The sequence below is a fragment of the Heloderma suspectum genome, chromosome 1 (genome assembly GCF_057233095.1).
Source record: "Heloderma suspectum isolate Gila_16-S chromosome 1, 16-S_ref, whole genome shotgun sequence".
Taxonomy (NCBI): Eukaryota; Metazoa; Chordata; class Lepidosauria; order Squamata; family Helodermatidae; genus Heloderma; species Heloderma suspectum.
Genome location: NC_139458.1, coordinates 388,122,178 through 388,148,552, shown reverse-complemented (window position 1 = coordinate 388,148,552; position 26,375 = coordinate 388,122,178). Strand labels below are relative to the sequence as shown.

Sequence of the window (26,375 nt, the reverse complement as noted above, 5' to 3'; positions counted from 1 at the left end):
ACAATTTTATGAAATTAATAATAGAAATTCCCCTCGTAAATTTGGAAGACAGGCGGAGCAAATGCAGGGCAGAGCCAAACCACGAGAAAATTACACAAAGCAAGGTTGGGGGGGATCCATAAACCCAAACCGATACATCATTATTTTATAAAAGAAATGAAAAATCAGCATTTAAAAAAAAATCAGCAGGAAAAAAGGTCTTTTTCAAATCCAGATCTGAGACAGAGAAAAAGATGTAAACATTATATATAGATATAGATATAAATAACATAACGAACATGGGATCATTTGCACCTTCTCTTACAATGTTTGACCCACTCTAATGAATGAAAATACTTTGGGAAGTGTTTTTTGTTTTTGTTAATGTTGCAGAATTTCATTTTGGCATTAAGAAACAGGAACACAAGTTTGAGGGATGTTAAATTAATGGTGGACAGATTTGCTGGAGCAGATACACAAAATGTTCGCCTGCCAATAAATAAGAAACCAGTGAGTGTTTTTAGGATTAAGGCCAGGTGGAATATAAAAGCAGCACATTGCTAGGTTCAAATGAACTTAGTAAATCAATTAAATAAAAATAGTTTAAGTGGGGGGGGAACCCTATTGATACCAACATGATGGCCGCTGGTCCTGTCATATCACAACCACATTGCAGACTTAAAGAACACAATCCATTAAAACACTGTAGCTGCACAGTCCTCTATTTGTGTCATCAGGGCTAGAGTAAAATATTTTGAAATGAACAGAGGTCACAAAGCAATAGTTGGATTGTGTTCAAAACTAAATAGAAAGAAACAGTCAAGTACAAACATTAGAAGCTGGAATGGATGATGGGAAGCAAATATTTTAAAAGAGAGAGAGAGGGAGAATTAATATTACTGTTAATTTTTCCCTTTGGTTTTTCCCTTTTAAAAAAGTTGTTAGTTTTTATCAAAAATATTGCAAATTAATGAGTAAAGACATCCCTATTTACCAAGACACGTTCATGTGGGTTTAACTTTAAAGTACGTGGGCAAATGACTGCAGGATCAGAGGTCCACTGCAGGCTTGGTATAAATCAATACCACTGCACATTTGGTATAAACCCCATAGATTTATAATGAGCTTGGGCTTTGCGCCACTGACTAAAGCTTTCATCGGGACTAACGATGTCTTGTCATTGAAAACTGTCGCTGGTATGTTAGCCATCACCATGTCATAGCTCAGATGTCATCCCCCTGGATGTTCTTCCGTAGTGCTCCCAACTAAGGGGCTAAATTCATTCCTCCCAGATGCCATGTGCAGGCAGTCGTGCCAACTCTAAAATCCAGATCCCTTCTATCATCCTACACAACCAAGAGCGAGAGGAAGCATTAAACCACCAGAGGTGTCCAGGAGACCAAAGCTGTAGCTCACGCCATGCAAAGATTCCACTCGGGTTCCATCCATGCAGCATGAGGAAAGGAGTACAATACACGCTTTTCAGATGTATAAGTTTACGTACTAAGAAAAGAAGACTGGAAGAAAAGCAGACTCTGGTGCTAATGGCGGATTCACATGGCAGAACAAGTTATTGCACCGAATCTGAATGTGTTGAACCAATTGTAAGACTTAGATGAACAAGAATATCTGCCATTAAGGCACTCCAGTAAGTTACCTTGGGGAGAAGCTTGATACACTTCAATCCATTTGAAGCAGTAAGGAAAAGCAGGTCACATTTCTGACCAACAAAAGAAGCAAAGGCAAGTTACTGCTGCTAGGCCCAGGGAGGGAACCTTCATTCAAATGGAACACATAAAGCCAATTGGTATAAAACAACTAACACTTCAGCCAAAATTGCCTGAAGAGATATCTGAAGATTACGACTCGAAGCAGTTACAAAAGACTGGATGTCCAGAGACATATTCTATAATTGCTTCTAGTAGCAATCCCAGATTTTTCTCCAGGCAATCTACAAATTGTGCTTTAAAGGGAGCTCTTCCACAGAGTTGGCCCACTACCTATCCTACTTGCCTCAATACAAATGAGTTCTAAATCCTGCCTCTCACTATTTTTGGCCTTTGTTGTCACTGAGGAAACCAGCTGGAACCAAAGGGTTGCCCATTCATATATTTTCTCCAGTCCTCTCCTCCAGGTTTTATGGAACAGGTCTGTGGCCAGCGTGTGCCCTTCAACCCAAGTGATCTACAAAATGGTGGCAGCATTACAGCAGCCAGCAAATGTTAGCCTTAGATCAGCCTTCTCCAACCTGGTGCCCTCCAGAGGTTTACAGCCTGGTGCCCTCCCGGGGATTACAACTCCCAGCATTTCCCAGCCAGCCATGGAGGACACCAGGTTGGGGAAAGCTATTCTACATATAGCCACTTACCAACATATTACCTACATATAGCCACTGCCATAGACACATTTGGACACTACCAGGGGTTTCAGAGAACACTTTCCTCTTCTGTCCTCTTCTAGTTTTTTTTTTAAATTTACAAGCCTAGCAGAGCAGGTGCCTCAGTTACATTCAATGTCTACGTTTCAATGTATGTCTAAGAACAACATGCAGCTTGGGCCAAATTGGCCCAGTGTGAAGTTATATGGGCTGAGAACATGTGGATTTTTATATTTATTTTTGGCCCACCAAGGCAGAGAAGCATTTCACAAAGCACATCTGTGTCTTCAGCCAAAGGGGTCTTGTGCTATTTTTTAAATTGTTTTAACAGGAAGATGGAGGTTCTCTGTCTATCCTGTTATGAACATACAGAGATAATAAATTGAGAGATACTTAGAAAGGAATCTCTAGCAACAGCATAGTCTAAGATGGGAAATGTGAAAAGAAAAAGAAGGCCGAAAGTATCTTGAAGAAAATGTTTTACTTGGAAGATTTTGCATTTAAAAACGAAAAAGCAAGAGTTACAGACGGAAATGTTTATTCTGCGTTTAAGAGACTGCATGATTGAAGAGCAGAGTTTGGTATCAGGGGTAATATCCAGCAAAATCTCAGTTTATACGTGCGCTTTCTCTCTTCTATAATTTTTTGGTGCATTTACTGCTGTGAAGAGAAGCTTGAAAATGCATAGGAAATGCCTGGTGACGTTTTAGAGGCCAACGGTGCACCGAGCACAATTGCCAGTGGCCAGAGGTAGGGTTTCAGTGCTGTCCCTTATTCCTTTCTCCTCCCTATGGCCAGCATAGGCAAAAAATAAATGCAAATTTAGCAACTAGACTCAAAATTTGCACAATTTATTCAAGTCACAGAATTTGGCTTTTCTTGTTGTGAAAAATAATCTTATCTATTTTTTGTTATTAGCAAGAAGCTCTGATCATACAAATAGCCTAGAATTATATCCTTTTCACACTTGAACATATAAGCAGCTGACCTGAAACTATGGCTGTAATCCAGATGCATTAAAAAACAAAATCAAAATCAATGGGAGTTTGGTCACTGAATTAACTGGGAACGCTTGACAAAGACTCAAGATTGAGTTCCCCGGCTGTTACGGCAAAGCTTCTAGGGAGATGGAGATGCTCACCATGGAACTAACATGGCTTGATGATGTTTATAAAGCTGGTCCCGAAACAGCCCAACAAGATCAGGAAATGAATCCCTCAGCCAATCAGCCCTAATACACCCAGCCATCTAATTGAGCAAAATGACAATGGAAAACTGCAAACATAAATATGCTTGCCATAGGAACCCTAGTTAGCTCGGGCTAAATGAGTTGTTCTGCATATAATGGTTTTGAAATGAAGCCATCAGTTACCAGATGGGAACTCAACAAAACTCTCTCCGATTCATCTCTATGCCTCTCCACAAAACCAAGCAGCTGCACGCTGTCTAAGTGCAATTGTCTCGAACAGGATTTTGCCCCGGCACCATAAGAGATGCACGAAGCAATGCGCGCTGCCCATTTCAGTAGTGAGCACCGTTTTTTAAGCAGCCATATCCAGCTGGCAGTTGCAGGGACCGAATGAATGCAGCAGAAGACCAAGATCAGGTGTAGAACTGTTTTCCTCTGGTTATCTCCAGGACCAGAAAAGGGGCAAAGGAACAACTAAGCCCGAAGCCATCAAACAGCAACATACATGCACACATGCATGCACCCCTTTGGCCCTGAACTGATGAGTGAAACACAACCCCCAAAAAACCAGGAAGGAGGAATTCACTAAGGGGGCTCCCAGCTAGCTTCCTGCGCTTTTCACCCTCATCAAATCCCTTTCCCGGACCAGTCACAAGAGAAGAATGGCAGCACTGCTGCAACGCTCGTCCATAGATCCAGGAGCCAGTGGCTTTGTTCAAGAAACGGCACCAGCATCTGAGTCAGGCGCGCCTCAGAGGAGGGTGCATCACACCCAAGGTGGCTGGCAGCCAAAGGGAGAGGAAATGTAGGGTCCAGCAACAGATTTTGACAAACACTAATTACAGAAGAAACCATGCCAGAGACAAAGGCTTAGTGGAGACTCACGCTGGCATCTCCCCAGCTCCCTTGGCACTACTGCTGGCCCACTAATGGAGGCTTTTGCAACACACCAAGAAATTAACGCACCTATCTCCATCTCCAAGGAGACTTTGCCTTTCTTACTGCCCCACCCCCCATCCCAAAAGAATATCCAGCACTTTCAGCTTGCTTGCTTCCACACTGCTACTTTCCCATGAAGGTGCTGGGCGTGTAATTTTTAAAAGAACCATTTGGACTCATTATTGATTCATCTTGGCTCCACCACCACAAGTCCAAAATCACCCTACCACAGCAGGAGTTCCCCATAGGCAGATCCCAACATCATCAGTGGTTTAATGACAATTGCCACAAGCCTTTAGAGTTTTCAAAATGTCATGGTATCCAACAGAAAATCAAAAGGTTAAGGCCCAAAATGAGATCAATTAATTGGAATGTACTACTTAGCACAGAAGGGAACCTGGTCAGACCAGTCCATTCATCAGCGTAACAGGGGAATGGCTAGCAAATCACTGAAGCTCACATCCACTTGCACTCAACTGTGCGTGAGGGGTTTCTCCACCACTGTGCAGTCTAAGCACTTGGGTCCCCATCATGCCACTTCTGCACCCCCACCCTACTCCTTGCATTTGTTCTGGTTCTTGCATTTGTTCTGGTTCTTCCTGCCTCAGGAAGTACCTGGAGCAATGTCATTTCCTCTTCTTGCTCTTGCTGCCCTTGTGCTTGAATGTCATTGTGCTGGTCTTTGAGCTCAAGGGGGGGGGGGTTCCCCCAGTATAACTGGGTGGGGTGGTGGCCAAAGGGTTACAGAGCCAGCAGAGTTGGTGAGTTCAAGGAATCGGAGGACTGGTCACCGCTGCTGCTGCTCCTCCGGTGAGCTTTGGAACATGACTCTGAAGGGGAAAGTGGCGACTCTTGGTCCAGCACGCTGGGGTAGGTGAAGACCAAGTTGGATGTTCCAGGGGTGATGGCAGGTGTCGAGGTCACCACAATGGGAGTATTGAGTGGCTCTTCCCCATAAAACCCCCCTACAATGCTGATAGGTTTGATGACAGATCTCTGCCCTTTTTCGAGGTCAGAAGAAGACGAGGGGATCTCTTCCTCCATGGGCTCCTGCTTCACCACCACGGCACCACTTATTCCCGGCCGGATGGTCTGGAGGCTGTGCGGTGGTGGGGTTCGACGCTCCTCAGGACTAATCTTGCACATGGGGCTGTGAGCCATCAGCATGAACTTCAGCTTCTCCTTCTCTTTCTCCAGATCAGCAATCTCCTTCTGCAACACAGACTTCTCCTCCTCCAGCTCCTCCGTTTCCTGCAGTTCCAAGAGAAACAGGTCGTCAGTGGGGGCAGCAGAAGCAACAAGTCTGAGAAAAAAAGTACTAAGATAAGCTCACCTAAACAGATGGGGGTATAGGAGGTTTGGCCAATATGTGGCCCTCCAGATGTTTTGGCCTAGAACTCCCATCAGCCCTAGCCACAATAGTCAATAGTGAGAGATGATGGGAGCTGTAAGCCAAAACATCTGGATGGCCACAAGTTGCCCATCCTTGGGGTATAATATCACTCCTTGGGGATGGTAGCAGTGTATTTCTGTGATTAGACTACATAACTTTTGAGGTCCCCTCCCACTCACATGATTCTAAGTTCGCTGCCCTGGGAATGCTGATTGGCCATTGAAAGGTGGGATATATGTTTTAGAAATAAATAATAAATACATTTGATGAAACATTGAATCTCTGCTGCCCAAACCCCCCTTTTTAAAAATGGGTACTCCCATTATTCAAGTATCTAAAATCTCACAGGGATATCTTGGGTTTTCTTTACAGCAAAATACAGAATACTCAGCAACTCTGGAGATTGCACCTCACTATCTCATTACCGTAGGCATCTTCCAGGAACAATGCCTTAACGGGGCTGTTTACACAACACACTAATCCACACTCAATGGTTGACTGTGGGTTGTTGCTGAACCATGGGTTGTTTGTTGAACCATGTGTTGTCTGAACCAAGGACATTTTCCACAGGGTGTCTTGTTAACCATACACTGTGGCTTGTTAACCACCTTGAACAATTCAACAACAAACCATGGGTTCTCAAGGTGTCTTGTTTAAGAAAAATAAACCACACTACATGGTTATCAAGCCAGCCTGCAGAAAATATTCTGGGTTCAGACAACACACTAACCCACGGTTCAACAAACAATCCACGGTTCAACAATAACCCACGTTCAACCACTGAGCATGAGTTAGCATGTTGTGCAAACCCAGACATTGGGCACATTCACATGATCATGGGGGATGGGTAGCAGAAGCACGCTGCGGGCAGGGGTAGGGAAACCATGACAAGCACGCTCCCCACATGATAGCGGGACCACTCAGGGCATCGTGGTTCCCTTACCCATCCCCGCTCCGTGGTTCTGTAGCTGTCCTCCTGCCGCTGCTACCACGTATCCCAGTGGCCACTGCAGCAGAAATGGGTCACGCCAGCTGCTCCAGCCGTCGCTACATGGCCGCAACCATCGAGTTCGGCTGAGCAGGCTAGAGCATTACCAGCACCTCTGGGCGCTCTAGGTGGCTGTCTCACTGGTCGCCATGATTCATTTACGGAGCGCCCAACAGATGATAGGGTAAGCCACCCCAGCACTTTGTAGCCACTCTGCAGAGGATGGGAAAAATGCTCCTTGCACAACACACTAACCCACCATGGGTCACATTTGGAAGCGAGCCATGGTGGGTTAGCGTGTCATCTGAACCCAGCCATTGTCTTCCATGTTTGGTCAGAAAGGAGACTGGAGCATTCTTTATATATATATATATATATATATATATATATATATATTCTATATATATAAAGAATGCTCCAGTCTCCTTTCTGACCAAAGGTCGACTGGACCAGCATGAAGGAGAAGAGCATGGGGAAGTAGTAATATTTGCTTTTTCTATGCTCCAGGTAATATGGTACAGCTTTAGTGCTTGCTCCACAACAGCTGCAGTAGCATTCTGCCTAAGTGAAGCAGGAAAGAGCTGGGCACATCTGCCTCATCATTCATATTCTATTCTGCTGAACTAGATCAACCTCTGTCATGCTGCCCCCAAATCCTTACAAAGTAAGCCCCACCGAAAGAGAGGCCATCTTCAAAATATTGTATACAAACTTGACAAAGATCAACTCCAGATGACCTGAAGTGGGGAAGACCAGAAAGGAGGAGACTTGTGTGGAATACGTACTGCCTGGAGTTTCTCTGTCAGCTCTCGACGTCTGTTACGGCACTTAGCAGCTGCTAGCTTGTTTCTCTCTCTCCTAATCCTTCGCTTCTCTTCTTCCTCAGGTGACAACTGTGGCCAAACAAAGGAACAAAAATATCAGTTCCAGCTGGCAAGAGAGGGAAGCAGCTTAACCAGACGATAGATAAACCGCAGGGAGAAAGGAGGCTCATCTGGTGAGCTCACAGCACTGTTGAACTCTCAGGGCATATTCCCACAGAATATGTTTCACCTACTGCAAAATAGCCTCTCCAGAAAGAACCACTAGAGTCATGCTCCCAGCTTTGAATGACAGCCAAAGCTCGGAGATAGAGGAGGATGAGCCAGCTGAGTCTGTGGCCACCGTTGCCACCATCTGAAACACAGAACCAGGTTCCAGTAACCAAACATGAGGCTGGCAGCCATGAACCTGCAGACTTTTCAGTCAGGTACCCACCATGACACCAAAATAACTTCAAGGGAATTTTAGGGATTTGATATAACACTAGAATGGGGGTAAGCAACTTGTGGCCCTCCAGATGTTTTGGCTTCAAACTCCTGTCAGCCCTAGCCAGCATAGCCGATGGTGATGGATGATGGGATCTGTAGGCCAAAACCTCTGGAGGGCCACAAGTTGCCTACCCTCGCACTACAGCCTAGGCCAGAGAGGAAGAGAACTGGTAAGGTGGTGGAGGAGCAAGGGAGTGGAGAAACAAGAGGACGATTGGGAAACAGAACACTGAATCTGCAGATCAAGGCCAAACACACGGCAGATCCTCCCCGTTGTTTCACAACTTGGGTGGCTTGTGAGGTAAAAGCATAGGAAGATGTCGCAAACATCTCTTTCTTGAAACAAACTATCTGCGTCTTCCCATACGCAAACAGTTGTTAACTTGAAGGTCAGGCACGGAGGTCCCAGGTGGGGAGGGGGAGGGGATGGGCAGTATAAAATGGGAGGAGCCCTCAGAAAGAGCGGCCTTGTTTGACATCAGCTTTAAGAACTACTTTCTTCTCCCCACCCCCCTGATTTTGCATAATAATACACTACACTTCCTGAATCATCAGCAACCCTCCAGTGAGAGAAGATAAATGTAATGAAGGAGCCAAAGGAAACCTGACTGGTGTGAAACAGGAACACACACAGAGGCCAAAAGAATATCGTGGATATAGTGGAGCAGGGCACAGGCCATTAATGCTCTGTATTTTGTTCTGTTGTTTTTAGAAAAATCGGTGTCTTGTAGCAACTTTAGCCGTTTAAATTATTGTATGCCCTCTTGTTTCAATGTTTTACTGCTTTTAAAGTTTTTCTTATTCTATTGTGTTAAAGTTTTATTGTTTTAAATTGCTGTTCACCACTTTGATGGCTTTTTAGCAAATAAGGTGGTATGTAGATGTTAATAATAAATAAGCTAAATAACATCCCCCTGCCACGGAAAACAAGACTGCCAGAGCTCAGCTAGCAGCTATCACACCATTGCTACAGCTTCCTGCTCTGCAGAGAAAGGGAAGGGGGAAAATATCCAATTTCAGCTAAAGGTGCTCTTACTGCAGCCAAGTGTCTTTATCCTACAATCTACTCTTTAGACGTGAACATATGACTGGAAGTAAGGAGCTCAATTTCAGGGTAAAAGACTCAACCGGTGTCTTTGCACCTGAGATGGGACCCGTCCTATCCCCAGTAGCAGTGTTATTTCACCAGTGCCTTTCCCCTGTACAGTTTTTGGCGTACAGGTACTGGTGTGGGCAAGGGAAACGCTAGGAGCTCCATCTGGAAGCATCCCCAACGTTACCCGTTAGAAGGCATTGCGCAGCGATTCCATAATTTTCTCCTTAACAGATTTTCTATGGTAAGAAAAACATGGAAAACATGGTGGGAAAACATGGGAGGGCTATGAGTGGAAGACAACATTGGTCAGGACACCACCACCGCCACCCCACCCCAGTAAAACTCTGTGACTGAGGCAGGGGGATGTGGCAATAAAACCCTTGTCTGTAATTGGCTCTCATACACACCATCCCGGTCAGCCACCCTTGGGCCACAAACATCAGCGTTTTGGGAAAAGGAAGTCCATCTATGTGTTTTGTGGGGGTTGTACTGCCAAAGACAGAGCTCTTGAGAGGTTAAAGCACGTATATAGGATCGGGATGTTCACATTTTAATCACCATTTTCTTTGTCTATGGCCAGTTATTTCAGAATGGTCTCTCTGATTCAATGAGCCCCCCACACACCCTGCCACACACAAAAAAAACCTTGGCAGAAGATGCTCATAGTAGCACTAATCTAGAATTAAGTGTTTTGATGATCAATAGCATATGCCTCCCTATTGTATACAAACACAGTGCCCTATAATGAAGATTTAAGCATGGGCAAACCAACTGAGATCCACCCAGGCATTGATCCATACTTGTACTTTATCAATATGAGAATTTTCAACTCTGGTGGTATCCCTGAAAATCTCTATGAATTCAAAACACCACAAGCAACACTGATGGATTAATCCCCCCTCAGATCAGGTGAATAACTCACAGATCCCATTCTATTAAAAAAAAAAACCAGGCTGCCACCAAGTTCCAAACAAGGCATCATTTGCTTACATGCCATCACTGAAGTAACAGAAGCCTCCTGAGTTCATGCAAATGTCTTTTTTCATGCAAATGGAGCCAAAGCTAGGAGTCAATGGAGTTTAGCTGACAAAATCTTTACCTGAGATTACTATAAAGACACCCATCATGGTGGCGGAGTTATAACAAGGACACCTGTAACACTCACTGGTAGCTGCAGCTAATCTTGTCTTGCCCTGAAGATCTTTTCTACAGAAAAGCCTATTTGCTATTATTTATTTACTATTTATTTACAGGCATGTGCTTATGAGGAAACAGACTGAAACAGGAGCATTCTGGCTAGCCTACTGGACGGAACTGGAAAAATCTGAAGAGGGCATACAATAAAGTGGAGAAGGATGGCTCAGAATAAAAGGAAGACTGGGACACTTCAGTGGAGGGAAGCAGTCTTATCTCCTCTTCTTTGATTCAATTTATTTAAAGCCAACAATGTTTTAGGATGTTCTATGGAACTTATTGGCACTAGGTGTGGTGAAGGCCACTAGCTTAGATGGTTTTAAAAGGGGATTAGACAAACTCAACAAAGGATAAGGCTATCAATAGCTTAGTCATGATGGCTATATGCTACCTCCAGGTTCAGAGGCAGCATGTCTCTGAATTACCAAATGCTGGAGAACAACAGCAAGAGAGGGCTATTGCCCCCATGACCTGCTTGGGATCTTCCCAGAGGCATTAGAATGGCCACTATGGGAAACAGGGTGCTGGATGGATTAGGATGGATTGGTCTGATCCAGAAGAGCTCCTCCTATGGTCTTCAGATGGAAACACATATTAGAAAAAACAAAGGGCGGCCACCTTAACCGGCAAGCGTCATGTTGAGCTCCCATCTCCCTAGTCCTTCAGTTCTCAGTCATGTGTCACCAGGACTGGCAAAGTAGGAAGATGTTTAAAAGCCAGCTCTGCTCCATTAACATTCACTAGTAAGCCAAACACAAGCCCATCGCTTCAGGAAGCCATTTAGCTGCTTCCAAGTATATGTTCTGGTCAGGCACCCTTGTAACTACTAATACAACAAAACAGCAAGACTGTCAGATGCTCCTCATTTCTGAAGTTATTGGGGCTGCATAGAAGCCCACTGGGCCACAGCCTGAGCCTTCAGAGCTTCTGAATGGCTTTTTGTTCTCTGATTTACCATAGGTATGGGTCATGGTTAGGATCCAAATCTCGAAATCCATCCTGAAATCCTTTTTGGGAGGAGGCAGCAGTTTATACATTTTAAAAATAAAGTATTCAGGTGAAATGTGAAAGACAGAGGATCTTTAATAATACAGCTGGAATCCACTCATTCAGTAGAACTGACACTGGGGGAAATGCCACTGAAGACTTAATGAACATGGAGACCTAACAAGAGGCATTATATCAAGTCAGGCCAATGGTTTATCTGCTCAGTGCTATCGGTCCTGACCAGTGGCAAATCTCTATCTTAACTCTACAGCTCCTCAATACTTGCTACCCAAGATTTCTTCATCAGAGATGTCAAGGACCAAAGCAAGGCCTCATATATGCAAAGCATGTGCTCTGCTGATGTGCTAATGGCTCCTTGCCATGATTTGTATGGGCCTCCATAAATAAAAGTGCCTGCCCAACTCAGCACTCTCCAAGTTAGCCTCATGCAACCCATGAACCTGCAAAGAAGGATTTGGTCTCCAACAACGATTGGCGCATGAAGTTATCATCTTGGAAATGTTGCATTCAGTTCCCAGTCCACTCAAGTAGGGGATCATGAGCAGTCGTTTCAACCAATGTAGCTACCTGCTCATCTCTTCTCCTCCTGCCCACTGTGGTCCCAATGGTTTTAATAACACCAGGTCTCTGAAGGGCTGTGTGTCCAGTAACTGATGACAGATTTGGCAGCGCATGGCTGTACGGATGAGAGCGAGAGTAGGCACTTGGCATGGAGGTGATCACAGTGGGCTGAACCATCCACTGCAGGTCTTGGCTGGTGGTAATGGCGTTCAGAGTAGGAATAAAAGTGCTGCTCGATCCTGGCATATCTACCCGGAATTTCTAGGAGACAGAGAGAGAGAGAGATCAGTAGAACCAGAACACCAATGTTATTGCAATATAAACAAGGTGGTAATCAAAGGACACCAGCATGCCTTTTACCAAGTGAGACTTATTGTACATCTAGTTCATCGCTGTCTATTCCGACTGGCAGGTACAGAATTAGAGGTCTCTTTCAATGTTAAGATAGTTGAACTAGAAATGCCAGGATTGAATCTGGGACCGAATGTATTTGAAGCTGCGCACCACTGAAAGAAATTAAAGCTCTAAACTCTTTAGACTGAGTGCCAGTTCACACAATATGGTCTTTCTGGAAGTGAGCAGCCCCCAAATTCCTTGAGCATGTTCTTGCCCAGCAAGCATGCTATCTGAACTGGGATCTAGGGATGGCGGAGAATTTCTCCCTGAAACTTCGGGGGGCCGAGCGCCAATTGCGTTGCCCTTATTTTCGCCGTAGTCTACGTAAAGATTTACGTAGACTACAGCAACCAAATAAGGAACGCGAATGGCGGCTCCCTATGGGGGCCGCCATTTGCGTACGCGTTTTTTTTTTTTAAAGTCACCCGTGATAGGCTACGTGACGATTTACGTAGCCTATCACGGCTGACTTTGCAGATCTAGCCGTGATAGGCTACGTTAATCGTCACGTAGCCTATCACGGGGGCGTTTGTTTTTTTTAAAAAAACTTTGGAGTTCGCGGCCGGGCGAGGCGCCTCCTCCCCGGCCTGAATTTCGGCCGGGCGAGGCGGGAAGCCTCCCCCCCGGCCTGAATTTCGGCCGGGCGAGGTGGGAAGCCTCCCCCCCCGGCCTGAACTTCGCGGGGGGAGCAGCGAAGCACCTCCCCCCCACCGCGAAAAGCTGCGAGACCAGGTAAGTGACTTTTGTGCACCCCTAGATCTGAACCAGGTCATCAAAGATATGGCTGGTAGCATTTCCCATCATCACAGTGACACTGTTTCCAGAGGAAACACACATGGGGAGAAAAGGCTCTTATAATCTGAAACTGGACATGTCTCTATCTTCAGCTCTCCTGTAGTTATAGTCACGCATCCCATAATCTTTCGAGCCTCAGTAGCTAGAGAGGAGGGGGATTATTTCTTGAATTTTGGTGCAAATTTGAACCTTTGTGTAATTTTTATGCACGCGTGTGTGTGATATAAAAATTTCAGCATACACACACACATACACCCCTGGCTGAAGTGATAAAGATATTTGCATTAGCAATTAAACTATCTGAAAAAAGTCTGAAGTGTCAATATCTGCATGTTATTTCACCAACGAAAGCTACTCCAATAGAATGCTAGCTTCTGCTGTATCTCATTCTGAGGAAAACTGGAAAAAACTATACTAGAGAGAGACAACCTGACTTCCTCCAGATGTTTGGGACTACAAATCCCATCAGCCCCAGCAAGCAGTGCCAATGGTTGGGGACTGTGGGGGTTGTTTGAAACATCTGGAGGGTATCTGGTTGCTTGCCCCTGCTCTATAGCAATCTCTTTGTGATGTTAGATTGAAGCTCAGTTATGGTCTCCCTGATTCCCTGAAAAGAAGATGAATCATGCACAGTTCTCCCTTCTCCATCCTACATGCTCCATAGCAAGAATGAGTCAATGACAGGCATGAGGTATACTTGGACAAACAAGAGCAACATCTTAATTGGTCAAGATGCAATTTCACCCTTCTTGGATAGTGCAGAGTGGTAGCTACGCAGGTCCATTTAATCCTAGAGATCTTCATCTGCAAGGGAATTGATATACCATAGAATTCGAAGTCCCTGCCAACTTTTGATGCCCGTTTACAGATGAGAACTTTCAGTGGTTTTCCAAAAGTCCAGCATCCAAGGCTATCAGTTTAAATGGAGATTTTTTCTTCTGTTCCTCCACTGTATTAGCCATTTTGAGATATTTCAAAATTACATAAATCATCTGACTATTTGTGGAAAGCAAATTTCATCCTTGAACATGCTATCACAGCAAATATATTGCAGTAAAAGCCTCTTGGAGACATAATCCACTCACAGCACAAACCTATACATCAGGGGTGTTGAACCTCTTTCAACCTGAGGGCCAAATTCCATTTTGGAGAAGCTGTTGGGGGCTGCATTCTAGTTGTAGGCGGGGCTGAAGGCAAAAGGGGCTGGTCCTAAAAACCAGTATATCTTAGTTTAGGGTCCAACCATGCTGGCTGGGGAATGCTGGGAGTTGTAGGACTTTTTTTCTGTCTAAACATGCATAGGGTTGGGCCCTTAAAATTCTTGCTGCCAGCAATTAAGCCTTAGTAGAGGCATTTCAACCTTTTAGGATGGGGAAAAATCTGCACATCTTCCAGGTAAGTGTGCATAGGATTGCAACCTGAATCTCTCACACTGATACAGTCCTTTACAACATGCAGGGTGTTGTTTTTTATGTGTAGGAACATTAAAAAAAATTGAGTGTCCACCCTTCAGTCTGAAGTGGTATAGTCCAGGATTCTACCAACTCAGTCTACCATTTCCTTCCGCATAATGTGTTAAACAGCTGAGAAATAAGTGAAAAGGAAAGAAAAAAGGTGAGGTAACAGGAAATAACTCACACAGGGTTGATGGCTGCCTAAGATTCTTCTTTGGACGTCTTCCATTCATTCCCTCTCAATATCCCAGCAGTCAGCCTGGCATTACCCCACTCAGTTATTCAAATTCCCAGAATGCAATGTGGAAATTCAAAATGAGGAACTGACTCATGGAAGCAGCAAAAGCCACACCAGCCTTTGAGAAGACACTGGCAGCAGGCAAGGAATATCCCTGACCCTTATCCCCAAACATGTGGCCACAGCTATTTGGAGGCAAAAGGAGAGGTGACCCAGCTTAAGCAATCTCTTTTACATATCAAACATGAACACACATATACCTCAGTATGCCCAGTACACTGTTAACCTGCGCGAACCTTTAATAGCAATACTGGTAGTAATAATATGCACCATAGTCAGCAACACACAAACCTCTTTAACGTCTTTTAGAAATAACTTAAGAGTCACTGCTTTTAAAAGGATCTGATGCTGCTATTTACCAGGTTTTTACCTGAGTTTTGCTACCTACTGCTTTACTCACTGTGGTCTGAATGGCTGATACATCCATTTTAAACAGAAAGATGAGGAACTCTTTACTGGTGCCTGTTCCACCAGCATGACACTGGATTTTCAGCTAAGGCACCAGTCAAAAGCACAGCTGTTCAACATCCCCATTCTGGGGCCACACGTAAGGATGGTTTTAAAAGTAGAATATAAAGATGCCTCCAGCTGCAGCAGGTTTACATGCCTATATTTTAATAATACCCTATAAAATGTGATTTGGGATTCAGATCAGAAAAATTCCCTGCAGCTCTTTGCTCTGTCTAGACAAAACAAAGCAGCAGCCTTTTAAAAGACACTGGGTAATCTTCTGCAAAATAAAGAATACGAGTACACCTTGTTTCCAGAATGAGGTAAATCCATCTGGATAGTACGCTGGCACTAAAATGCTAGGGGAATGGAAGAAAAACAAAACAAAACAATAGGCAGTCCCTGAAGGGAAAAATATGAGAAAGAATGCTTTTGTCTAACAAGGGAGCCATTCAGGAGACATACAAATGTTGGATTAGTCTTACAGGCCTATCATGTCCCAGCACTGGCGTTTTTAAAACCTATTAACTAAAAGTGGTTTACAGTCCTTGAAAATCATCCAGACTCCTTTGGCTAATGAATGATGCAAAAGGAGGAGGAAGAGGAAACCCCCATAAAGCGGGGCTGGATCAAAACCAACGTCTATCAGGGCTACAACTCCTTGGTCCCCTAAAGCAGACAGCCAGGTATTGGGAAGTTCACAAGCAAGGCACAATGGAGCCAGCCATCTGCTTGCGATAGGTCCCCTGAATTGAGCAAGTGTGAATGACCTCTGAACATGGAGGCTATGTTCATGGTTATTGCGAGATATCTTCCATGAGATAATGAGAGCACAAAATTATAAATTTTATTTCCACAGAGACAAATCAAACTTCTGGGTCATTTTTCAGTATGTATATAATGTTCATAATGTGAACATTTGCACCTAATTTTGCCTCTCCTCTGCAACCACAATAATCTTTTAGTCTTGATTCCCTGACAATAGTATAAGGGTGTTTCCAGACAGAGGATATCTAGCACTAACTATCAGAACGGATTGTACAGCTATTCCCCCTTTTCTTTCTTAACAGATCTTCCATGGTAAGAAAAAAGATGGACGAAGCAGTGGGAAAACATCCGAGGCTTGCAAGTGGATGACGATGTCTGGACCCCTTGTAAAATTCTGTGAATGAGGCAGGGCAGTTGCACATGCACCTGGTTCGGATGATCGTTGTCAACTAAACAAGCCACGGTGGCTTGTTTAAGCCACTGTGTGTGCCAGGCACAATTTGCATTATCACCTGCCCAGCTGTGGCTTGCCATATGGTCTGAACCCAGGTGGCATAGCTTGTTTGAGGGGGAAACAACCCTCAAATAGCCCATTAGCTGTTGCTGGGTTATTTGAGGGTTGTTTTCCCCTAAACAAGCCATGCCTCCGGGGTTCAGAAGACATGACAAGCCGTGCCCAGGCAAGTGATTATGCACATTGCACCCAGCATAAACTGTGGCTTGTTTAGCTGACAGTGATTGTGGGAACGGGCCCACTAAAAGCCTCATCTGGAAGCACCCTAATATTCTGGTGATTGGCTGGCACGATGTGTGTGCAAGTGATGTTTGGTGATGACAAAACACTAAATTATTATGGTATCTGGATCAAAGGAGGGTAAAAGCCCAGTGAACAAAAATTTGTTGGCCCAAGTAATGCAACGTACGCACGGAAAACAGCAATTTGTTTTCACCAGTGTGTCAAAGACTTATTACATTCTCAGAACAGATAGCTTTCTTGTAAAAAACAAACAAAAATCCCTCAGTAAAATAGTAATTGCATTCGTCATATCCTCCAACTGAACCTATTTAACAAGTAAATGCTGGCAAACAGTTCAGTGTTTTACTATAAGGTCCTTGACAAGGAGACCTATCCTGTCAGATACTGGAGGATAGGTCCTCGCTATTGTGGTGGTGAGGTAAAGAAATGCATTCAAGCTGTTTTATAACCTTTGTATGTAGGCTTTAGACGATGACCTAGGAGTTAAGAGTACACACTGGAGCAAAGTTACATTTCCAGTGTGATGTCTATCCTAACATCTAGTGACTAATAACCAGGGAGTTCATATCTGACAGGTCATATAAATTATAATGACCTCCTATATACCTAGATGAGGAGTCAGAAACAAACTTCTCCCAAACAACTGGGAGTTGAAGGTCAGCCCAGGTATCAACAAAAAGGCTACAATATTCTTTATAACTCGGGAAAGCCAGGTTCAAATCTGTATACGGCCATGAAGCTTACTGCCAGTCACTATCTCTGAGCCTAACCTCCCTCACAGGGTTGTTGTGTGGATAAAAGGGGGGAGAACTATGTATTCGGTCTTGAACTCATTGGAAGAAAGAAGGGATATCAATGTAATAAATAAATAAAATACACGCATGTGCACACCCCGCTTTTCTGCTTACAAAGATGACTCCACTAGTTAAGAGTAGACCCCACAACCATGCAAATAGATTATGAGACAGGATCTTTTCCAAGACTGCTTACCGTACTTTAGTTTTCTTAAGGGCTACTTCACACACCATGGCATTATATCTACATGTGAAATCGTTCACGAATGACGACTGCGTATAACGTGTCTGTTTCATGGCATGTATGCACTGTGGCTCCCAACACGTGCAGATTTAGCAAAATACTCATGAATACAATCTTTATGTTGGTGTTGCTGGGTGCATGCATTTTTCTCCTATACCTCTGTAAGTACAATGTTGTATGTGAAGCAACCTTAAGGCATAGATATGTTTCATTAAGTAACACCTTCCCTATGAAACCCAGCTGTGGAAAAACTTCAAAACCAGTTAATCTCTGAAGTCAAGAAAAGCTTTTCACTCAGAAGAATACAAAGAATCTAGAGTCATCAGATCAAGATTGCAAAAGTGAACATTACCATGCAGCTGTTATACCCAAAGCAAGGAACATCCATTGTGTTCTGTAGAAGTGTGGAAAAGGGCCATCTATGATCAGTGTGAATATGGAGCAACTGCCCTTTATTAGAGGAACCAGAAAGGCCTTATGGTTCCTACTCGTTACACAAATGTTGTTATTAATTTCTAAGCACTTTTCAGCACACAGAGAGCTTTATCATTATCTTATTTACTATCACAACAACACTGTGAGGTTAGCCAGAAAAAGAGTGACTCGTCCAAGGCTACCCTATCAGCCTCATGATGAAAGAAGGCCTTCAAAATCCAAATCCAACACTTTCCACGCTGCATCACAACAACCTCTCTTTTAGGTACCCTTTTTATTTGCTGAAAAGCTCTCCCTGTCCCCAGCAGAAATGGCTAATGATTTATAGAACAAATCTCACTTTACCTATTGTTTTCTGAGCCAAAGCAGGAATAACTATCCATCCCAGAAATAACTTTACCACTTGCAGAGTGGCTAGAAAAAAAATGGGTTCGACAGAACTTAGAGCCCAGCCCCTTCTGACTCAAGTGCTCCTCTAGCCTTAATCTTGCAGGACGTTTTCAAGATAAGTAATCTCATCAGTCCCAGTGTGAGACAACAAAGTACATCCCCCTGATTAAATCCAGTGTTTATTTGTACTGCCCGTTTGTGATAAAACTTTTCACAGAACTTACTATTAACTGTCTTTTGGAGCCCCCAGACCAATGCCTTTTAACTGCTATACCCCTAAAAGACAATGCTGTAGTAGCAGCAGCAGCAGGAGGGTTACGGGTTACAGCAATTAAAAGGCATTTACGTTTGAGCTGCAGAAAGACACGTTCTACTCTAACAGACAAATGTTGTCTCTTTTTGAAGGCAGAGAGAAGAAATGATTAAGACGGGGGCGGGGGGGCAGATGAACTGAAGAGACTCTGCTGACAGGATTCAGCTGATAAGCACAGTAAGGAATTCATGAAACATGAATTCTTGGGCTGCATATAAGTTTTGTGCTTGCTCATAACCTACACCATCTCTAGGTATCAAGGGAAAAGTCAATGAAGAAATCTTCTAGACTCTTATAGAACAGTGGGATTGCCAATAAAACCAAGCACAGCTCCATTATGACATTATGAGCTCAACCTGGAATAAATGGCACAACAGAAACATGCCTTGGAGCATGTGCAGAGTGCCTTTCTCTCACCAAGGAGCTGGCATAAGCACCCAGAACATATTGGGGGTATGATGTCCAGGCACATTTGAATTCTATCTTAGCAGTTAAGCAGTCAGTAGTGTTGCTGACCCTGCAGCTGAAAGGGGATAGGAAATAAGGGTGCAAGTGAGGGCATATATGGGGAGTTAGAGCAGAATGACTTCCCTGCAGCATCTCTGAACACGGCTGAAAGAATAAGGATGGAAACACAGTAGGTTCCATCCAGATTTGATCATACTTGAAATCAACGGGACTTATAAGTTAGTCAGGGCTAACTGAAGTCCAACTGATTTCAGTGGATCAACTCCAAGAATGACTAAATCTGGATCCAATCCAGTTACTAAAACACAGTTGGGCAGATGAGAAAAATAACATAGTTGGTCAATTGCCTGACCAGTAAGTATTCCATTCCTCACAGGGAGGTGAGATGCAGCCACTTAAGAGCAGATCCAGTCCTATAGAGAAGAATTTACAGTAGTGTGTAGTGGTGGATTTAACCCCTGGGTAGCAGCAGGGAGGGCTTACAGAGGTGAAATTTGAAAGAAAGCTTGGCATATAAATATTGGGAAATCGTTGAATCAGAGAAAGAAACGTATTTAATAGAAACTCTTGCTATTTTTTTTTTTTAAATAAAGTCATTTGGGCCACATGTTACAGATGATGCAAGACAAGCTACTCACTCTATTCATACCCCAGGAACATTCTCCACATTTACTGTAAGTGAGCAAATAACTCCTTTCCATTATGTATAATCTCAGGAAACTTTCCGATGTGGAGCAGCCTATAGAGGGCACCAAAGAGATATTTTTGGCATGGACTCAGAGACAGTGAAAGAGTCATTTCTGGGTTTTTTTTAAAAAGGTCTTTGATGTGTGGAATGTCACAGACTGGCACCACTTGGGAAGTTTTATATAGGATAGTTAAGAAAAAACAACACCCAAAAGACCTACAGCTAGATGTGAAACGGGGGCGGGGGGGAGCCCTATGCCTCACTGTGCTGGTAGGTTTATACACATTACACAAGTGGTAAGAAAGCCATCCTGGGGGAAGAAAAGCATAGCCAGCTGGTGTAAACACATTATGAAATATCATAGGTTTGTGTAACTGATGCGATTGTGCAATGCCTTTTACAAAAGCCATGAGGTTTGTCTATGATGAAGCCACTTTAAAAAAAAGGAAAAAGCCCAAGAAAAAATGTGGATTGAGAGAAAATTGGGGGGAGGGGGGAGAAGAGGAAAACTATCCTTCTGGATTTCATAGATTTTCAGTTTCAACAGGAAATATTTCTCATTCTTCGAGTTCCAACATCATTTGAGACTAGACGCCAACCAAGAGAGCTATCCCAAAAATGTAGCCAAATTGCTCAGACCCTGTAAGAACTTGCATTCTGAAGGTCAAAACCCAATCAACAATAAATACCAACAAGCTCCATTTGGTCAGCCCCGGAATGTCTGAACACCCAAGGAAAGCTACAATATCACTCCCTGCTTGAAGATGGAGATGATACAAAAATACATTCCAGCTCCTTCCCGAACAGACCCAGTTTAAAAAACCCGAATGGAAATAGCTACTTTAAAAGGATATTGTGTACGTATGGAAGACTCGTTGTTGCTTTTGTCCATTTGGAGATGGTTGCAGCACTTAAACAGAATTATAGCAGAGAGAGCTAATGGTAGTTTGACACAGTTCTTGAAAGAGCATTTCATTTGAAGGGCGGGGGGAGAGATTCAGGCTAGAACAGAAAGGGTGGGTAACAAGCAGGACTGAGCAAAGAGAGGATTTAAGAAAAAATGTTGTTTCTTTAAAAAGTAGATTTACCTGGCAGATGTCACGGGCTTGCATGGCAGCTATGAACTAATGGCAGTCACAGGAAAACACAGCAAGACTTATCCATTGCAAAATTATTGTGCTGCAGCATGCTCAGAATTGGCCAATGGTAAAGTTGTGCTCAGTCGAGAATAGTCTTCTGACCTATGCGTTGCTGCTAGGTTTTACGCTGGTTTTATTCTGGTTGTATTGTTATATTGTGGTTTTAATGTTTTTGTATTTTAGATTGTTTTACTGTGTGCTTGTTGGTTTTAATTTTTGTGAACTGCCCAGAGAGCTTCGACTATTAGACGGTATAAAAATGAAATAAATACATAAATAAATGTGTGCGGATCTTTTCCCCCTTGTTTTAACCTCATTTTTTTTCACTGTTCTAAACATACTTCTAATTTAAGGAATTGTTGTTTACAATCCTTTGCAATAATTGCTATTTCAGTGAATTGGCAAACTTACTTTGGCCATAAGGGTCAAATTTATACCTGGGATTATAAAAAACATGTACCAGTTTGCTTTCATTACTATACAAAATTAGAAAGCCTGATAGCAAACTTTAAATATAGTTTCCAAGTTCCAAATCCATCCTACTTTCTGTATAAAATACTGTTATCTAGTCTGAGAACTTGAGTCAAGGTGAATTACGAATCAAGCTAACGCACACACTAATCCTAAACCCATTTCTTGTAAATATGTCCATTGATTCCAGTGAAACCTACACTAAAGTAGTAAGGATTATACTTTGTGCAATTTCTAGCCTAAAATCTTGCAGCCTCTTCAGATCCTGAAAATATTAGGGTTGGGGGTTGTTGTTTTTTTACATGCACACATTTTTAGCTCTAATGATAATTGTGTGTGGGTGGGGTAGGGGGAGAGATTTGCAAACACAGAAAGTTACTACTAAAGATTCAGAAACCAAAAGAAATCTATCTGACTGTGATTCTTTGGAGATCAGAAGAAAAGATTTCAGCAGCCCTGCAGTCTTAGGACACTGGCAGAGTTCACTGCAAATGTACTTACCTCCAAGGATTTGTATGGTTCATTTTTTAAAATTGTCTTTTAAATTCCTCACTACTCCCCCCGCCACACACACCGGCCAACACTAATATGTAACTATTTTAAAATGTTTCAGAAATGCAAAACTTCCACTTATATCAGAAAGTTGAAGACAATTATTTGCAAAGGACCACATCTGATTTCCAGAGACGTGGGAGGTGGGTGGAGAGATGCAATGTTTTTCTGTGCTCCACCTTTGCTATAGACCTAAGAAGACCTCTCACATGGTATCCTGGTCCTTGTTCCATATGTATCTGTCACAGCGGCAAGTGCCCCACCCCCCCTTTTCTTTCTATTCACAAAATCAGCTTAGACCCAACACACCACCACTACAAAGCACACTATCCCTAGTTTTGAAAACCGAAATCAGCAAATTCAGTCATCTTATACAAACATATCTAATCTGTAATCTGCAGCATCTGGAGAGAGTTTGATTTCTGATTTTCCCCACACACCACTTTCCAGGTCCCTTCGTAAGAGCCAAATAGAACGAAAACACACTGTAGCTTTCTGGGATTTTGTGGAACCAAACTCAACCACACATTATATTCTATTTCTCTAGGTTTGTAGAGGCCTTTAATAAACATTACAGCTTAATTTACAACCCTATTCAACTGAAAGAAAGTGGATTTTACTCTGGCCTGGTGGCTTTGTGGATAGTCCTGCTTCTTTGGCAGTCAAATCTCCTGCAGGCATCCCTAATTTCATACGCTAGATCTTCCATCATCCCCGCAAAATATCATTAAAAACCAAACCCCAATTCATTTGAGTTAATGGAAGTGTGGAGTCCAAAGAGCTGGCTCAACGCATTTTCTTCCTGGGAACACACGTAACTGCATGTGTATCCAGGACTGTGTCCAAAGCATTTTGGATATTCTTTTCACCATGCCATTTGCCCCTTCCTATATCTTAAATAATGAGATACCTTAAATCTGCATATCTTAAATAAGGAGATAAGAAATTTAGGTAGGGGAAAGAGCAACATGTTTGGGGCAACATGAAATATTTCAAATCCATGTAAGGAAGCAAATTCACCCACAAAGCCACGAGGTGCCACAGAATTCGTCCACTCTTTGCCTCTGCAGCCTGCTTTTATAACCAAAGGCCAGGGAGAGTGTGACTATGATGATGCACTAGGGTTCCAGTTTCTGATCCCAGAACTACTATCATACACCACCTAGCCCATTTAGATGTTATGGATAAGGGACTCCAACGTCCATGTGATATTCAAGAACCAACAGGTCAGTGGCTTGCCGTGTCCCAAGCCCAATGGATTGCAAACTCAATAATCAGGACAAAACGCAGATGTGGGTTCCCACACAATGCTCCATGGAATCCGAACCCACAGCCTTCAGCAATGTCATTTATAAAGTGAAATGCACTGTTATACAGCTTCAGTTTTTGTGACAGAATAAGAAGTAAACCCAAACAAACACTACAGTTAATTCTGAACTACAGTTAAGCTACAATTCAAAAGCCAATTGCTTCTTTTGGCATCCCATTGACTTAAAAAGGAAAAAAATGCGTTGAGGGTTGCAGTATAGCTACTTTTAGGTTTCTGACCTTAGAAGTCACTTGAACAAACTGCATTATTTCCCCCAGCCCTCCTCAGCATGCCCACCAGACGTTTTGGTTTTCCTTCACAGAGTAACGACTGAAGGGCCAGGCCAACATATCCCCTTTTATACTGTTTACACTCCAGCGGAAACCTCCGCATCAACAACTAAATGTCTGTACCACAGTTTTGGAGTACTACTCATGGTTTCCCTTGTTTTGCCCCCCAATAGACATTTCATACTGAGAAAAACATTGTGGCTATCCCACCCCCAGAGTCTCTAAGCAGTGAACATGCAGCATGCTACATTTGAGAAGGACAGTCATTATTTCTCTTTGGAAAGACCTGTGCGCGTGCGCGTGCGCGCACACACACACACACACACACACACACACAGTTCACTCTGAATCCTCAAACTATTGCCGGGTGTCCCTTTACCTCCAATTCCCCTGAGATGCTCAAAATTACAAGTGAGCAAATATTCCGGGACATTACATAGAACTGCCACTGGGGCAAACGTGAACTGGACCTTGTCCAGAGACACGCCTAGATGTAGGTCCAGAACTAAAGAGAAACCCAGAGCCACCTTATGCCCAGCCTTCCCCAACCTGGTGCCCTCTTGATGTTTGGGACTAAAACTCCCAGCATTCCTGATCACTGACCATGCTGGCTGGGGATGATGGGAGTTGAAGTCTAAAACATCTGGAGGAAATTATTAGAGACTCTCCCACCCCGGCCGCGCTTGTTAACACACAGAGATGTGACCGCTCGGTCTCCATTTCACTCCACCAGAGGCCAGCACCAGTCGCAAAGGCGAGGAAAGCCAGCCAGCCATAGTCGCACGAGCACCCAGGGTGTTTTCTGAGCCCAAGAGTTCAAGCACAGACAGCAGGATGCTGCAGGAGACAGGCAGGCAAACAGCAGATCCTTCCGGAGAGGGGAAAGGGTAGAAACACACGCCCGCCCAGCCCCGCTTACTTCGCCGTGCCGCCCTGTCGCTGGCTCGACGTCGCGCAGTCGGCCCGGCGCTCCGCTCCGGCGCGTCCCCAGACTATGGTGCCAAGGCTCCTGCGACTTCAAGGTGTTGTTGTTGCGCTCGCCCCAGAGACCGCCCAAACTCTCGCAAAGCGGCCGCGGCGGCAGGAGCAGCCGTTTCCGCCTCCTTTTAAGGTGTAAGCGTTGAAAGGCAGCAGGCGGCTGTTGGACTCGAGGCCAAAGGAGACGCGCCGCCGCCTCTTATTCCCCCCCTAATCTCCGACTGAGGGAGCGGTCGGTCGGAGCGCACTCCGCGCTCTCGAGAGGTGGACTGGGTGTGGTTAGTGAACTTTACTATTTGATGAAGGAGTTGCTGCGAGGAGCGGAGGAGGGCGGGAGCGGTGGCGCTGCTCGCTCCCTATTGCAAGGAGAAGGGAAAGTGCTCCTGAAACATTAGGGGGGATTATTATTATTATTACTAATAATAATATCAAAACGACCGGAGCAAAATCACGTCTCTCCCCCAAATCACAGAATACAATGAGATCTGCTTACACTGCCTGTAGTTCTACGCAGACGGCTCTCAAAGGACCAAATAGGGAGGGCTGCGTTGAAAAGAGAATGAAAGGAAAAGACCGCTCCAAAACCTCGGTCCTAGCAGCTCCCTGGAAAAGGTGCTTGTGATCGCCCCTACCTACCTGTTGACTTGTGATGCCGGAGTAAGTTTCCGGATGGCCCGGAGAACCGCTGCTGCCCCGGGAGGACGTGTCAAAGTGTCCTGGGAAGTCTTGGTACATTGTCCGTGGTGCAAGCAGGAGAGAAATTAAATTAAAAAAAAAAAAACAGCCAACAACACGCACACAGCTAACCAGCGCACGCTCCCTTGCTCTGTCCCTTCCTGTCTTGCTCGCTTCCGATCTTTTATTGGCTGCCTTAGTATTTTCCAAATGCACTCAATGGAGACTGTTGCGTTTGGCACCGGGTGCTATTTTTTTCTTTCCTTTTCTCCGTTTTAAACAATGAAAAATAAGTCCTTTCCTGGTGTTCTTTTTTTCCCTTGTGACAGGAATGTGGGAATAAAAAAGAATCCAAAAATTCTCGCGTTGAACATATATATATATATATATATATATATAATCTAGAGCCAAGTCATTGAGTCTCATATAAACATCAAAACAATCACAATAACATACAATAATAAAAAAAAGTTCTCTTTCCAAATACGGCTTTTATTTCTACAGAAAACTGGATGTGTCTTGTTTCCCTTCCTTCCAACTTCCTGTCGATCCCTTTCTACTGGTTTCAAAGCCAGTAGCCTGTAGTTTTTAAGTCAGGAGAATCTTTCCTCCTGTGTAATTAAGCCTTTCATAAAAGTGCCAGCTTCCTGCTCGAACTGGACGAGTCAGCGCGGGAC

At 43.9% G+C, this 26,375-nt stretch overlaps 1 protein-coding gene across 5 annotated transcripts; it reads right to left on the bottom strand.

Annotated features, from left to right (window-relative positions):
- On the bottom strand, positions 1-25,885 carry FOSL2 (FOS like 2, AP-1 transcription factor subunit). Of its 5 annotated transcripts, none has more exons than XM_084828583.1 (4): positions 25,660-25,885; positions 12,041-12,295; positions 7,651-7,758; positions 1-5,735 (listed from the first exon to the last, which is right to left on the bottom strand). In XM_084828583.1, the coding sequence occupies exons 1-4, from the start codon at positions 25,756-25,758 to the stop codon at positions 5,226-5,228; spliced, it is 972 nt and encodes a 323-aa protein (XP_084684709.1). In that variant the 5' UTR covers positions 25,759-25,885; the 3' UTR covers positions 1-5,225. The 5 variants fall into 5 exon arrangements, with proteins under 5 accessions (XP_084684709.1, XP_084684708.1, XP_084684706.1 ...); XM_084828582.1 differs by lacking the exon at positions 25,660-25,885 and adding an exon at positions 24,965-25,282; XM_084828580.1 differs by lacking the exon at positions 25,660-25,885 and adding an exon at positions 23,995-24,109.
- Between the last annotated feature and the right edge of the window lie 490 nt (positions 25,886-26,375).

Bases quoted from the DNA above. Each gene is read 5' to 3' on its own strand.
- FOSL2 (XM_084828583.1), bottom strand. From the start codon at position 25,758: ATGTACCAAGACTTCCCAGGACACTTTGACACGTCCTCCCGGGGCAGC. The intron at 12,296-25,659 runs GTAGGTAGGGGC...TCTGTCTCCTAG, and splicing joins CCGGCATCACAAGTCAACAG to AAATTCCGGGTAGATATGCC. The intron at 5,736-7,650 runs GTACGTATTCCA...TTGGAACTGCAG, and splicing joins TGACAGAGAAACTCCAGGCA to GAAACGGAGGAGCTGGAGGA.